The 16,087-nt window shown below is 38.2% G+C and overlaps 1 protein-coding gene across 2 annotated transcripts in view; it reads left to right on the top strand.

Moving 5' to 3' along the window:
• VEPH1 (ventricular zone expressed PH domain containing 1) overlaps positions 1-16,087 on the top strand; it is a 219,817-nt gene that overhangs the window by 115,057 nt on the left and 88,673 nt on the right. For both annotated transcript variants that reach the window (XM_067035332.1, XM_059065588.2), the window contains exons 8-9: positions 5,183-5,392; positions 5,963-6,360. In XM_067035332.1, the coding sequence (XP_066891433.1) occupies positions 5,183-5,392; positions 5,963-6,360 (608 nt within the window). The remainder of the gene's footprint in view (positions 1-5,182; positions 5,393-5,962; positions 6,361-16,087) is intronic.

The raw sequence follows: 16,087 nt of genomic DNA, 5'->3' as shown, positions 1-16,087 counted from the left end.
TTTGGTATCAAATGTCCACATTGGGCAGTAGCTACCTAGGGTTTTACCATTTGACATTTTTATGCCCATTCTGTATTGGGCTACACTGTCAAATCCATTATCTTCTATAATGTTTTCAGCAATCTGATGATACAGTATCATTGATCCCATTTTTAGGTAACAGAAAAGTCATAAAGAGATTTGCCTGTCACTAACAAACAGGAGATTGGAGTCATAAACCTAGATCTTTTCCCTGGAAGGCCATATTCAGTCTATTTCCCCACCACGCTCTCCTTTTGAAGCCCCTAAAAAGAATCTTGTTGTGAATGAAATAAACCATGGGGTCATTTCATTTCAGCAAGTTCTATGTTCTGGTGCCCATATAACTGAGCACCTGTTGGTCTCTGCTCTTGCGGACTGAGGACATTGTCCTTTCCCTTAGTATTCAAGTTTAGCTTTTCCAGAGGCATTACTCATTTCAGTTCCAAAGCAGATGACAGTGCTGTGGAGCTGGGGGATCATCTCTGTCATTCTTATGATGATTGATGACCCAAGAAACTGCTGAAGAGTAGGGAACATACCATCCTAAGAATTTAGGACTCCTATGTGGATTTAGTCCATCATATTCTCTTACTTCTCCTCTAACAAGCTCAACTCTGCAGGATACATATCCTGGGCATGGGATCATAAGCCAAGCTCATCAAAAGTTAACTAATATTATTTTTCTTTGATTTAAGGAGCCAGGAGGAGAGGCTGCCAATCTCTCCACCTCTGCCAGCTTTATAGTCTCATCTCCCAGCTTAGTGAGAGCAGTGAACTGCCCAAGGACCAATTCGTTTCTAACGGGGAGTCCCGCTCACACAAGAGGGAGCTAATTAGGCCTTCCCCTGCCCCTCCTGGGTATCCCTAGAGATGCTTTTACAAACTTTACCTTGGCAGTAGACACCAAAAACTGTTCAGACTGGAAATCATCTGAGCCTCTTGTAATGTGGCATGTTGAGTTAAAGCCAAGTTAATATTTAGGGGATTATAGAACTCTGACAAAGATTTCTGTAAAATTAGCTCTGGAGTTAAAAGCAAAAAATGGAAAAAAAAATAACAACCCCCTTGAATGAGCCCAACTCCCTGGCCCCCACAAATAAATGTAAACAGGACCGGGACCTCCACTCTCCACCCATACTTTCACATTTGTGATGCATTTCTTTGCTCTAAAAGGAACGCAGAGTTTCTCTCTCTAAAACATTTTTGGTTTTGAACAATTCTCTATCTGTGTATACTAAATTTAAAAACCAAGAGGAGAAGTCAAGGAGCAGTGAGTGTTTTTTATAAATTCAAACTTCTACCTACCATTTTCTGACCTTTCAACCTATTGGAACAAAAACTTATCCTAATTCTCTGCCAGCAAAACTCTGTGACAAATCCAGGTGGATTGTTGGCCAGTAACAGAAAATTCTCTCTGGTCCATCTTGTGGCTTTGGCTACCTTGGAGACCCTTCATTACCACCCCTATCCCCTGAGTCCTGTGTTATAAAATCTCCAAATCATAAAAACAAGGAAGATCATGTATAAGAGAGAAATTCTTTGTGGTGAGAAACCTACTCATCAGCAACACTCATCAGCCTCATATCTAGAGATTACTTTTCTGGCCCAGACATTTTATTGTTGCTTCTTTACTTATTTAGCCCTTTTCAAATCCCTCTTTTCACTCCTACTCTTGCTCCTTACTTCTCTCCATAGTTGATATTTACCAAATGACACTGCCCCATCCCCTACTCCCCATGGACCAGGAGAAGCAGCCAGTGCTTCACAGACATCTGGTAGACCTCCAGAGGGTTTTTTGTGGTTGCAGGGAGCAGGCTGGCTTCAGAGATGTAGGTGGTCTCAGTTCATTTATTCTACAAACACTTCAGGTACCGGTGAGTGTCAAGCAGTGTGCCAGGCACAGGGGAACAAGGATGAGCATTATAGTTCCCTGCCCACTGAGCAGCAGGGATTTACCCAGGAATAGGGTGGCCAGATGAAACTAACAGAAATACAGGACATCCAGTTAAATTTCAGGTAAAGAACAAATAATTTTTTAGTATAAGTATAATCATTTTAGTATAGTACAATACATGTTTTACTATGTCCCATTAGAGACATACCTATACTAAAAAAAATATTTGTTGTTTATCTGAAATTCACATTTGGCCAGATACCTGGCAACCTGCCCCAGAGGCACCTGACCTAACCCTCTTGGGTCAGCAGATGTCTAGGGTTAACCCATAACTTCTTTCATGCCCAGAGTACCCTCAGGGATGCTGTAAGGCAATCTGAAGGTGAAGGAAGGCATGCTCCCAGATACGAGAGCTGACTCACACAGTCCATGGTGCTTAACAGCCAACACTTGGTGACTGGAGACAGGGGCAGGGAAAGGGGGCTGAGTGACTGTCCTCTCCTGAAGTCTGATGCCGTAGCATTCTCCAGGGGACATCAGTACCTTCCAGGATATGGAATATTGATCTGCCTGTGTCTAGGCCATTGGTGTTTTCTTTTTACATTAACACAATGCCTAGACAAGGACAGATAAAGCTTCCAGAGGAGTAATAATAATAATAACAATTAATAATAATAATAAAATTTAACATCTCCTGACTTCCCGTTTTGTGCTAGGAACAGTGCTTCACACCGATTCTGTCATTTCAGCTTCCCAACAACCCTATGAGTTAAGTATAGTTATTATCTCCATTTTGTAGATGGGGAAATTGATATGAAGAGGACATGAAATAAAAGATCTCCATAAGTAAGAAAATTTTATTTAAAAAAATCAGAAACTGATCCAATAAAATTATTGAGGGAGATTTACTATAATCATGTGAAATTTGAAGTTTTTTGGAAGAAAATGCTATTATTTAAAGTGTTGTTATAACCCAGAGGTTTATGTAGAAAGAAAAAACTAGTAAATGCATGAGAAACTATACCTCTAACAACTTGTATGTTTTGAGATTTAAAAATTTATTTAATGCTCAACATCTGATATATATATATATATAGGGGTATACTTTGTGCTTCACAAATTTTTAAGTTTTAATAATCCCAGCTATAGAAATTTCTAAAATGAAGTTCAAAAATAAAGGTATCTTTCATTTTTGAAATGTGATTAGGTTCCAAGGAACCAGAGGAATACTTTAGTTTGGTGACTATTCATGGACTAACATGGATAGAAAATAAATACTGCCCCCAAATTTCTCATCTTGAGAAGGATCTTTTAAAATTAACCTTTGTAGGGCTTCCCTGGTGGCGCAGTGGTTGAGAGTCCGCCTGCCGATGCAGGGGACACGGGTTCGTGCCCCGGTCCGGGAAGATCCCACGTGCCGTGCAGCGGCTGGGCCCGTGAGCCATGGCCACTGAGCCTGCGCTCTGCAACGGGAGAGGCCACAACAGTGAGAGGCCCGCATACCGCAAAAAAAAAAAAATAATAATAAAATTAACCTTTGTAATCATGATGGTTTTTAAAATACCATCCAATGACAGCACTATCTTGATTTTATTTGTAATAAGAGTAAAAATTCAGCTTTTAGAATCTTCTGGCTGGAAGATGTAAAAACCTCCCATGTGTTTGTGGGCAGCCAGTATCTTATGTGTGTCAGAAAGGGAAACATGTTCAAGATGAGCATTTATTCCCATGCGCTGGTTCTTGAAATCTACTCATGTGTATTTCACTCAATCATGAGATGGAAAATAAGTTTTTCATTATGTATGCAAAACCATAGGAAGCCTATAAAAGTTATATTAAAAATGCATTTACATTTTCTCAGCAATAGCTTATTACACAATAAACAATGTCCTATTACTTAATGGATGATCTACTCTCCTTCCCAGTTTTCACCTTCAGCATCTCTCCCTGGACTGGACTAATAGGAGGACTCCAACCCCTGAGGACCCAAAACTAGGAACCCTCCCTCAAGGCCAGGACCCCTCTCTGGGCCAGTCAGAAAAGCTGCAGGATCCAACCCTTCAACAATGCCCACCACAGACATGGTCCCAGAATGGGTGGAAAGTAACTGAAAAAAAAATCATCAATAGCCCCTCTATGTTGGTTTTCCCTAAAAAAGCAGTGCTGCTAAGAAAACCAAAATTTTATTTTCTCACCCTAACTTAAGAAATATGACAGGTTTACTTTGGCCCTTATGGAAAAATAGCCATATGTTTGAAAAAGCCAGGATTTTTCTGTGAATTTGAGGCGCCTTCCCTCAACCTCTAGGAAAAATACGAAAACCAAGTAAATACACACAACCAACAGAATTATTAAGCCATCTTGGTGAATGGATTTCTAGAGATTATTAACCCTTGTGTTTATAAGGAAAGAATTAATCCTAACCCCAAATTATATGATTGATAGTGATTATTAAATTGAAATTAAAGTAGCTCTAGTCTGGCTCGTTATTAGAATGCAGGTAAGGGAATTTAAATGCATACTACTTTTCTCTAATCATTCAGCGCCTCAGTGAGCATCAGTGAGCTATTTCTGCAGCTTGTCTGTGGGGTCTTACTCTATCTAAGCCACTGTGTTAGTCCTTAGAGAGGTAACAAAGTTATTTCACAAATAGCCCCTGCCTTAAAGGAGGTAATTTTAATGACCCACAGAGTGTTTTATAAATTCTACTATACAAGATATTTGGAACTATTAATGTCATTCATGGAAAACCTCTTTCCTCCAACATAATAAAATTCAGAAAGATTTTTCTTGCTTCATAAAATGGAAGCGTCCCACTGATTTCCTTAAAATAACAAAACCATGAGTTTACACAGTCCATTTGAAATGTTCTTATTCTAATAATTTCAGTACAAACAGATCCGCATACATAAGTTTTCTAGAAAATTCCTGGCATGAATTTCATATGAAAGCATGCTTTGGAAAGCTAGATAAGAATATGGTAGATGACCATAAAAACTGCTTTTCGTCCTCTGAATCCTTCAAAAGGATTTCGAATACAAAGTTGCCATAAACACCAATGTTTCTAAACTTCTGGCAGAATACACTTTAGAAGCAATTTCAAAGACCTGTGTCCATAGTAGTTACTCAATAAATATTTGTCAAATGACAAATTTAAAAATTGAGCAGGTACAGTTTTCAGTTTTGAATAAGAAGCAGTTAGCAGTTAACACTGTTCTGAAGGGTATATGTGATGAGCATCGAATGCAATGATTTTCATTCTTTTAGGAGAAAGCCCAGCACTGAAATCGAATTTCTTGAGAAGCTGGAAGAAGCCAGCCTCACTGTTGATGAAAATGAAGACCATGAAAAGCTCCAGGTTAAAATACAGGCTTTTGAAGAGAAAATAAATGCTGAGGGCAACACCCCTGGCTCAATCAGAAGATATAGTTTGGACCAAATTTCTAAGGAGGAAAGAAAAGACAATAGATTTAATAGGTATAAATTTTGCTTGGCTGGTTTTTAGAATATGTGCTTCATGTTTGCTATTAGTTTTGTTATCACACTTTTATTAAGTGGTTTTTAAATATCTTTTACCTCTAGCAAAATTCATCCACAGTGCTTTCGTGATCCAAAGAAGCTCGCTATGTTAAAAGGAGAATTCAAATAAAAGTCACAAACCTATGGTTCATTTTTTAAAAACACTTCTTAAATATAAATATGCTGATATTGAGAATGACTGTCAAAAGCTTTTCTTGATTTCTGATGAAAAGCAGAAGCAAAAGTAGAAAAAAGAATATAAATACGTAAGTTCACCATTTCCCAGCCAGTTTTGCCATGAAACTGATTTTTAAATCTTTGTTTTGGGAGGTAGCCTAGATCTACAAAGGTTTGGCTTATTACATAATGTGTATGCTTTATCAAATTCTGTTAATAGCACCAATTTTCAGTTTCACACACTAGAGGAAGTAACTTTTGCCCCAGTGTTATTATTCTTTCTTTTCCTTGTCAGTAAACGGTAGCCCAGCTTCTTTACCTGCCTCAGCCTTCCCTTTGTTTGTATTGTAGGTCAAAGAGTTTGGCTTTGCACACCGCGCTAACGAATGACTTGAGTTCAGAGGATGGGGAAGTTGTAGAGAGTGGAGATACGCCAGCCAGCATCTCTCTTTCAGAAATAGACCCACTTGGCCAAGGACATGACAGGTCGCCCTTTAAGGGAGACACTGATGGATCACAACTGGTAAATTCTTCAGTTTCACACCCCAGTATTATACATATAGAATCTGAGAATTTGCCAGAAACAGTTAAAGAAAACTATCAGGAAGAAACTCCAGATACAACCTCAAGGCCTGTAGAATACCATGATAAGCTCTACTTGCACTTAAAGGAAAACCTCAGTAAAGTGAAAGCATATGCTGTGGAAATGGGAAAGAAGATTCCAGTCCCTGACCAGTGTACCATTGAAGGTAAGTGACCTGAACTCACCAAACTTAAGAAATTGCAGGTATCGCTAGAAAAAACAAACAAATAAATAAATCTCCAGTAATGTAAATCACCATAGCCTTCTGGATCTTTTGCAAAACAGATAATTTGAAAATACCCTTACATTATTTTAATTGCTTTTTTTCCCCAGTAAGTTTAATCATCTTTTTGATTCCATTTGAATCTACCTAAATCTACCAGCTCTGATTTTTTCAAACCTCAAAATATATTGTTTCTGGTTTCCCATCCATAGTGTTCAGGAAAATTCTGGAAAGGGATATGTGGCCCCCAAAACAGGCTCTGGGGTAGGTGTCCAACCAGAGGCATTTTCCATCCACATAATCATGCAAGAAAGCTATGGGCAGCATCGAGCTCCAAGAGATTTTCCTTCTGTTCATTCAACAAGCACTTATGAAGCAGCTACCGTATGCCAGGCGCTGTGCCAAAGGTTCAGTTATGAACCAAACAGACGCACTCCCTGATCTCTTGGAGGTTAGACTATCGAAAGAAAAGATTGAAACCATAGTCAGGAGGTGATCTAAGGTCAGGAGCCAGTGAGAGTGTGAGCTACTCAGAAAACAACAAAGTAAGAAAAGAATGTCAGGGCTGGAACTTCTCTGAGGTGCCCGATTTAAGGAGATGCCAAAAAAGCTCAGTAAAATTTCAAGTAAAGTCAGAATTAGTAACAACATCTTGCTAAGCCATAATGAGCTGAGGCAAAAGGAGGTAAGTAGTAATATTGAGCGTGTCTTTATTTACAGTTTTGATATTTTGTTTATCATGGACTTTTTGTATTAATTTTGATTTTTAAAAATATTATTTATCTTGACTACTAAATTTTCTGGTGCTCCTTTAAATGTGTGCCCTAGTCCTGGCCCCAGGAAAGATGATAGGTTGGAGACACAGGTACTAAAATGGCAGAGTGCCCAGGCCAGGCTTACCCTTCTGGTAGTGCGTTGAGTAGGTGTGGATGGCTGAAGGCACTCTCGGGCTAATTAGATCTTTCCTACAATCACTCTTGAGCAGCAGCCGTGTTCTTCCCTTGAGATTTAGATTAAGGTCCTTGCCCACTCCTAGGACATGACATCCTTTCACAGGTTTCAGCTCTCATAGAAAGCATAGAAAAAGCCAGGCAGCCTCTCTTCCAGAAAGAAACACAGCTGAAGGATGGGGAATCCAATTTATATTTACCCACCCACTGACCATCATCCCCTTTCATGTTTAGGTACTAGGAGGGTTTTTCCATACTCTACTTTCTATTTCCTTCTCCCACTCCATATCAGAGGAAAGTGGATTCTCATGCTACCAAAGGAAAAGGGCGGTTCAAGCATTTTGTAATGACAAATATTAATGTTTAGCATGTTTGTATAGAATCTGACATTTTCTTTTTTAAAAGACTGAAGTATAGTAGATTTACAATGTTGTGTTAGTTTCAGGTGTACAGTAAAGTGATTCAGTTATACATATATATATGTGTGTGTGTGTGTGTGTATATACATATATTCTTTTTCAGAGTCTTTTCCCTTATATGTTATGACAAAATACTGAGTATAGCTCCCTGTACTATACAGTAGGTCCTTGTTGGTTTATCCATCATATATATATGTATTAGTGTGTATATGTCAATCCCAAACTCCTAATCTATCCCTCCCTCCCCCTTTCCCCTTTGGTAACCATAAGTTTGTTTTCTATGTCTGTGGGTCTATTTCTGTTTTGTATATAAGTTCATTTTGTATCATTTTTTTAGATTCCACATATAAGCGATACCATATGATATTTGTCTTTCTCTCTCTGGCTTACTTCACTTAGTGTGGTGATCTCTAGGGAATCTGACATTTTCAAAAGTGTTTACATTAATTTATTGATTAGCCTTCTTAAAACTCTTTTTTGAAATGGTAAAAATAAAAGTGATATTGCTCATATTCAATATAAGTTTTGGATAATTAAGTACACCAGGACTTGAGAATGGCTAAAATCAATAAGACTCAATTAACACAAACTCTTAACAATTGCATGTTTCACTAATTACCTATGTATTTAACACACATGTTGGAGAATTTATATATAATTAATTATAAGAAATTAATATAAGAAAGGTTAAGTGAATTTCCCAGTTTGACAGAGGACGTCTGTAGCAAATATAAAGTTAGATACATTTTCATCCACTGGAATAGTTTTCTATTTTTATTTTTTAAGTTTAGCTTAAATCATTAAAGATGTACTATACGGTGAGGTTTAATCTTGTGAAAATGTGAAAGAAGTCTGGCAGAGTTACTTCAAGCATCTAGTTGTCAAAATGATATTTCTTATGGCCTTGAATTCTTTTGGGAGTTTGAGAGTTAACTAGGTGACTTGGGTTTTTTCCCCAAAATATTGAATGAATCCATCATCTTTACTTAAAAAAAAAAAAAGTTTTTTCTTTTCATGTTTTCTACCAAGCATGGCCTAGAACTGAGAATGTATTTTTTTAAGTTGACATTTTGGATTCATTCATGCTTTTGTAATTTCCTGGAAGTTCCTGGGAAATGCCTTGCACTGAGATATGAGTGAGGGATTGAAGATTTATATGACTCACTGTAAATACATCCATGAAGAAGGGACTGGTACTGACTGCAGGGGACATATTGTTATTATTTCAGATTGTGTAAACCACTCAGCAAAACTCCAGCAGTCATCTGGCTGACACAGTTTTGCTTATTGTCATGAGATCACTTGGCTCAACAATATTGTGTTTCTTTCCTTAAAAATTTATTGAAGAAAGACTTAGGCTTAGGATTTGTGTTCTGTTTAATGTGTTGTTGGTATAAAAGAGGGATATTTAGTCTTTCTTGCTAAATTATGCAAAGTAATCAAGAAACAAGGAGGAGAACCATAAAAACCACTTCCACAATATTAAAAAGACAAACAAGCCAGCAGGAAATAAGAGCAAGAACAACAACAAAGAATTAAGAATAATTTTAGACTGATGTTACAAAGTCCGTGCTAAAAGGACATGACAAAACAATCCTTTAAAGAAGTTCTTTTTGTATTGGTTTGAATCATATGAAAAAAACTGATGTTCAACTTCCTTATTTTGACTGACAAAAACATCACTTTCATATGGTTCAACATAATACTTCAGTAATAAAATATGTTGAAAGAATAGGAGCCTCATAGTCACTGTACAGCAGAATTCAGTATGTGGTGAATCAAGTCACAAATAGCATTCTTATCCTCAGTCAGCCATCTTATTACTGCATGATATTGATCGCAGTGGGAACAGGCAATGGGCAATAGATCAGCACAAATCTATCATCATATCTGGAAAAATTGTCAAACCCCAGGTCTTATTGAAGCTGAGTCAGCAGTTCATTTTGGGTATGAAAGCCTGTTATTCCCTACTCAGTTATTCTCTCCTGGGCTCCATTGACCTCTGGCGTAGGAGCAGGTTTGCCAGCCACTGAAAGTTATGTATTCATGTGCAGAGTAATAGTCTAATATCTGCTTGATTATATTTACATAAAAGACCAAAGGAATTTTGTTCATCTGCCGAAGGGTATTTTAAAAATCTGAATCACTGGTATTCATTTATGTGAACAAAAATGATTTAGAGGTTAAAAACAAAGCACATGATATTGAAATAAATCCTTGAAAATCTGGCCTATCACTGGAGTTCTATAAAGGAAGATATAAAATCTTACAAGAACCCATCAATGCTGCCTTGGTTCGCTTTGAAGTATTTCCTGATTGGGTGAAAATACATCCCATCTGTAGAGCACATCAGCAAGGCTGACTTGCAGAAAGCTAATTTTAAAGCTGGTAATGTGGTCCTTTCTCTAATAGACCCACATGAGTTGATTTTTCTTGACTCGAACAGATATGAGAATATACAAAAATAAAATACAGCTCATTGTAAATATCAAGAAGCAGGTGCTGTTTTCATAATTAATTATAAATAAGGCTTCCTTATTGAAACTTTGCATGTTGTCAAGTCCAGCCTCATATTGGGATGACCGAGGAGACAAAGCCCACACCAGTCCTTTACCTCTTTTTCCTCAGTTGGTCCAATCTGGAGGATAATGATAACACTGATCCACTTAATGGTTCTGGGGGAGGTTTCTTTCTTGTTTAGAATAGATTGGTTTAATCCTAGGATTAGAATCATTTACCCATGGGAAGAGTTGTAAGATGTGCAGGTAGAGAAAAATCCTAAAGTTTTTCCACACAATTTGAGAGGGAAAACAACAAAATAGGAAGATGTCACAAATTCTCTGGAACCTCATTTCACCGATGTGGTCCACTGAACTCGTTTGGAGAACACTTGTTAGGGAAAAAGTGTTCTAGAGAATTTTTCTTGGTGCTTTGGAATTTATCTTGGATGACCTACTCACCAGTTCCCATTTCTCCAGAGTGGATTTGAATCAAAAGAAGACAGGTAAGATGGTGGCAGTGTTCTCCCCTTCACTTTCTCCTGCCACACACATCCTGCTTTCTGTAATCTACATTGGCCCATGAGAAACACCCAAATAATATGGCTAAAGGAAGATCTACAAGTCCTTTTGCAAAGACCCCTTCTGAACTCCTCTATAGAATTAACATCAAGTCACTGCCCTTGTTCATCCCCAGCCAAGAGTAGCTGCAAGGCCTAGACAGATACCATGTCACTGGTAAGGATGTTATGCACTTAAATCCACAACCTAACTTGTTCTACTAGAGGGCATCAGATAACTTTATTTCTCATTAATTATAGTTTCACAAGCTCTTCCTTATTAAAAAATAAAAAGTTTGATTTTCTTTGCACATTTCAAATAAATGACTAAAGAAAAATGCCCTAACTGTGCCATTGGACAAAGAAGTGTGCTGCTTATTTGCATACTTGCATTTGGTTTACCTGATATTATCTATGGATGAGGTGTTTATTCATCCAGCTAGGAAACAGTGCAAAGTGAGATTGATAAGCACGTTTTGTATGGAAATTGGGAGAAATTATCTGTCAGTAAATGAAATGAGTCAACTAAACTCTTGAAATGGTTAGTTCCTCTAATATAGAGTCCACCTTGGGTATGTGTCTAATGGATTTAAAGGGACTGTGCTAATAAATAAACAGAAGCAAAAGTAAGTACATAAATTGAGCAAAAAATGCATAGGAGTGCCTTGCAGTATATCTCGCCCTAAAAGTAGCCACATTAAAAGAAGAAGAGGGCTTCCCTGGTGGCGCAGTGGTTGAGAATCCGCCTGCCAATGCAGGGGACACGGGTTCGTGCCCCAGTCCGGGAAGATCCCACATGCCGTGCAGCGGCTGGGCCCATGAGCCATGGCCACTGAGCCTGCACTCCGCAATGGGAGAGGCCACAACAGTGAGAGGCCCGCATACTGCAAAAAAAAAAAAAAGAAGAAAGAGGAGGAAGAGAAGGAAGAGATAGCTAGGAGCAGAAGTAGTCCTCTGTGACATATTTCATATTCTTCTAAATGTATTATTTGTAAAATAGAAGGCTATATGGCATTATACTTTTATGTCTGTGGTGAGTATTTTTTTATCTTTTTTTTAGGGAAGCTCATACTCAGAGATTATTATCAGTCTTCTGTTATTGTTGTTTGGGGACTGTCTTTACTCCAAAGCATACAGTGGTGGACAAAATGGTCCTGAGCTACTGATGGTCCCCAGCAGAAGAGTACGTTCCAATCCAATTTGCCACAAACCAAATTTCAGGAAAGTGAATGTTATTTTTTTAAATTTACTTTCATTATGAAACTGGCAGTATGTGCCCTGTAGGGAAACAAAATGGAAACAAAATAGATATCATCAAATCTCATTTAGAAACTGAGCAAATCTATATTTGTGAGCTGTGTTGTTGAAGAACTGGTAGCCAGGAAACTGGAAAGAGATTATATGGCTGGGTAAAGGGTTTTGATATGACAGAGGAAAGGGGGAGGTGTGGAAAAAAGATGGTTTCCTCTTGTTTGCTCCACATTAACCATCAAACTTTAGATGATGGAGGATTTCTAAATGTTTTTCCAAAAACGCAGGCAATCACACAGTTGGCAGTCAGGAATTCAGGCGTTTGATAATTTGGTGGCATTTATTTGTGTTACAGTCCATTGCCATAGAGATGCATATTTACAAAGAGCAGATGAGTCTGTCTAAAGCAGACAGAGCCTCATGTCACATATTGGCAGACCCACTTGGGGTCAGTGAAAAAGAGCTAATTAAAGCATACCAGGTCCCTGGGTTTCCTCTGTCATCATTTTTGACCTATCCACATTAGAGACCAGTAAGAAATTATAAAAGGCAGTTTTTTCTTTTCATAATAAAAGATTCAGTGGACTTTAAAAAATAGTTTATGGGCTTCCCTGGTGGCGCAGTGGTTGAGAGTCCACCTGCCAATGCAGGGGACACGGGTTCGTGCCCCGGTCCGGGAAGATCCCACATGCCGCGGAGCGGCTGGGCCCGTGAGCCAAAGCTGCTGAGCCTGCGCGTCCGGAGCCTGTGCTCCGCAACGGGAGAGGCCACAACAGTGAGAGGCCTGCATACCGCAAAAAAAAAAAAAAAAAAGTTTATGGAAAATACTCATTTTTCGATGAAATATTCACATCAATTATCAATTATGCCATCATTAAAATAGGCCACAAATTCAGGAGACGTAATGCCATTGCAGAAACTGATTCTGTTTCTCTTATCAAAACCCCTAATTTCCAAGTAGCCTTTTCAGATTGGCTTTTTTCACCTAGTAATATGCATTTAAGCTTCCTGCATGTTCTTTTTTGTGGCTTGATCGCTCATTTCTTTTTAGTACTGAATAATATTCCATTGTTTGGATGTATCTACCATTGTAGTATCATATAGACTAGTTTTACTGCCCTAAAAATCCTCTGTGCTCTTCCTATTAATCCTATTAATTCACCCATTAATTCTACAAATATTTCTGAGTGCCTACCACATGCCAGCATCATTCTAGGAACTGGGAAACATCAGTGAACAAAACAGGCAAATATCCTTGCCTTCACAGAGACTGTTCTAGTAGGAAAAGACATACAATAAATAATAGACATGATAAATAAAGTATGGAGGATGTTAGAAAGTGATAAGTGCCATGAAAAAAGTAGAAATAGAGCTGGCTAAGAAGAACAAGGACAAAGAAAAGGATTTATATTTGTGTGTGTGTGTGTGTGTGTGTGTGTGTGTGTGTGTGTGTGTGTGTGTGTAGTTCTAGAAGGGCACCCATCAAACTATCACCATCAGTTTTCTCTGAAGAATCAAACTGGTGATGGGAGTACAGAAAAAGAGGAGAGGGAAGGAGAAACTTGCACATTTTAAAGTATACATTTCTGCAAGGTTTAGAATTTTGTAACAGTTTTGTAACAACAATTTTGTAACTCCCTTCAGTAATAAAGAGACATGCTGATAACTTGGACCCAGGTGATAACTCCAGACTCCTCAGAATCCTGTCTGCCCAGAGTCTATAGAACTGAGTTGATTGAGGTCCTAACTCTGCTGTTGGGCAGCTCCAATTCCTCCAACAGATTATTTGATCTCCTGTGACACCAGTTCCTCACATTTATCCCAAGAGTATATTACAAGGTCATGAGATTTCAACCTGTGCTCCCTGAAGACCATCGGGGCCCCTTCAAAGGGCCTCGGACACCCCATCCTTCTTTCCCTGCCCTGCAAACAGAGCCCCTCTCACGTAGCTGGTGTTACATGTTGGTCTTCCTGATAGGTGTTTAAACCAAGAATTCCACAGCTTAAAGAAACTTGAAAAGCACTCAGCTGCATCATTTTTAAGGTCCTTTTTTAAGGTGCCTTATTTTCTAAATTAATTCTAATTGTCTTATGTCAGAGCTGGCAAAATGTAAAACGTTCGTTATTTGACAACTTTTTTTTGGTTTGTTTATTAAAGTATAGTTGATTTACAATGTTGTGTTAGTTTCAGGTGTACAGCAAAGTGACTCCGTTTTATATATAAACTATATATATATAGTTTTTCAGATTCTTTTCCATATAAGTTATTACAAGGTATTGAATATAGTTCCCTGTGCTATACAGTAGGTCCTTGTTATTTATCTATTTTATATACAGTTGTGTGTATCTGTTAATCCAAAACTCCTATTCCCTCCCCCCACTTTCCCCTTGGTAACCGTAAGTTTGTTTTCTATGAGTCTATTTCTGTTTTGTAAATAAGTTCATTTGTATCATTTTTTTTAAGATTCCACATATAAGTGATATCATATGATATTTGTCTTTTGGCCACATTTTTAATCATCCTCAAGTTTATTGCTAATTTTATATTTCTAACATAAAGTTAAACATTTTTCTTTTACGTTAATTTTCTGTGCTTTGTCCAGCTATCTGTATCCGTCAATTTATAATAGTTTGTTGGGAGAAAATAAGCCAGATTGTTAAATACTTTTTTTACCTTTTTTTTTTTTTTTTTTTTTTTTTTTTTGCGGTATGCGGGCCTCTCACTGTTGTGGCCTCTCCCGTTGCGGAGCACAGGCTCCGGACGCGCAGGCCCAGCGGCCATGGCTCACGGGCTTAGCTGCTCCGCGGCATGTGGGATCTTCCCGGACCAGGGCACGAACCCGTATCCCCTGCATCGGCAGGCGGATTCTCAACCACTGCGCCACCAGGGAAGCCCTACCTTTTTTTTAAATTGATGTATAGTTAGTTGATTGTTCAATACTTTTGAGGCCTGTCTCACTATCTGCCCAGATTTATCAGTAGCTATCAAATAGCAAATGACCAATCATGATCAGTAAATTAATGCATTGTGTCTGTCCTAGCTGGTCTATTTCTATTCAAATAGTTTGGTTTACCTTACTTAAAAGAAACCAATTTTATTTCAAATTGTGTAGAAAGGAGCCTACAAAAATATATAATAAAATAAAAAGACATAATTTGCTGAATTTGAGGGGAACAAAACAAACATATAGAAATAAATCCAGTAGTTGAGTTATTTCTCAGAACTGTATCCCTGGAAATTTTCACAGTTTCTAAATGTGGTTTGAAAATTTATTTCTGAGCATTCTAGTGGCCATAGTAAGGAGGGAAATAAAATTAGTTTAAAAAAGTCTGGAGCATCCATAAGTAAAAGTATGATAATTGCTCATGGGGGAAAAAAAGAAAGCTGTTTATTTATTTGGTTGATAAGGCTGTGCCCAGTGAATCTAGATCATCAAAAAAGGTATTTACATTATGCAACAAGCAGTTAACCATTAAACACAACAACAGAGTAGTGGTTCTCAACTGGAGGCAATCTTATGGCCCAGACTGGGGACTATTGGTTGGGGAGGTGAGGTAGGTGCTACTGTCATCTAGTGGGTAGAGGCCAGGGATGCTGCAAAACATCCTGTAGTGAATGGACAGCGCCCCCCGACGCCCCCACCACTAAAACAAAGAATTATCCAGCCCCAAATATCAGTAATGGCTCAGAAGCTCTGCAACAGAGCCTTGTTTCTCAAAATGTGGTCCATGGACCAAGAACATTGACATCACCTGGGGACTTAGAAATTCAGATTCACAGGCCCATCTTAGACCTACTGTATCAGCATCTACAATTTAACAAGATCCCTCAGGTGATTCATATGTACATTAAAGTTTAAGAAGCAGTACTGCTGCAGGAATGAGAAATTCCATAGTGTCCTAGTAGTAGAGAATATAATTTTCTTCCTTACAGTGACTTTGTGATTTAATTAATTGACTCTTCATTTAATGCTTACCTCTTAATTGAGGAG

This window comes from Kogia breviceps, chromosome 5 (assembly GCF_026419965.1).
Source record: "Kogia breviceps isolate mKogBre1 chromosome 5, mKogBre1 haplotype 1, whole genome shotgun sequence".
Taxonomy (NCBI): Eukaryota; Metazoa; Chordata; class Mammalia; order Artiodactyla; family Physeteridae; genus Kogia; species Kogia breviceps.
The sequence above is the reverse complement of the archived record's forward strand: the minus strand, read 5'-3'. Positions and strand labels throughout refer to the sequence as shown.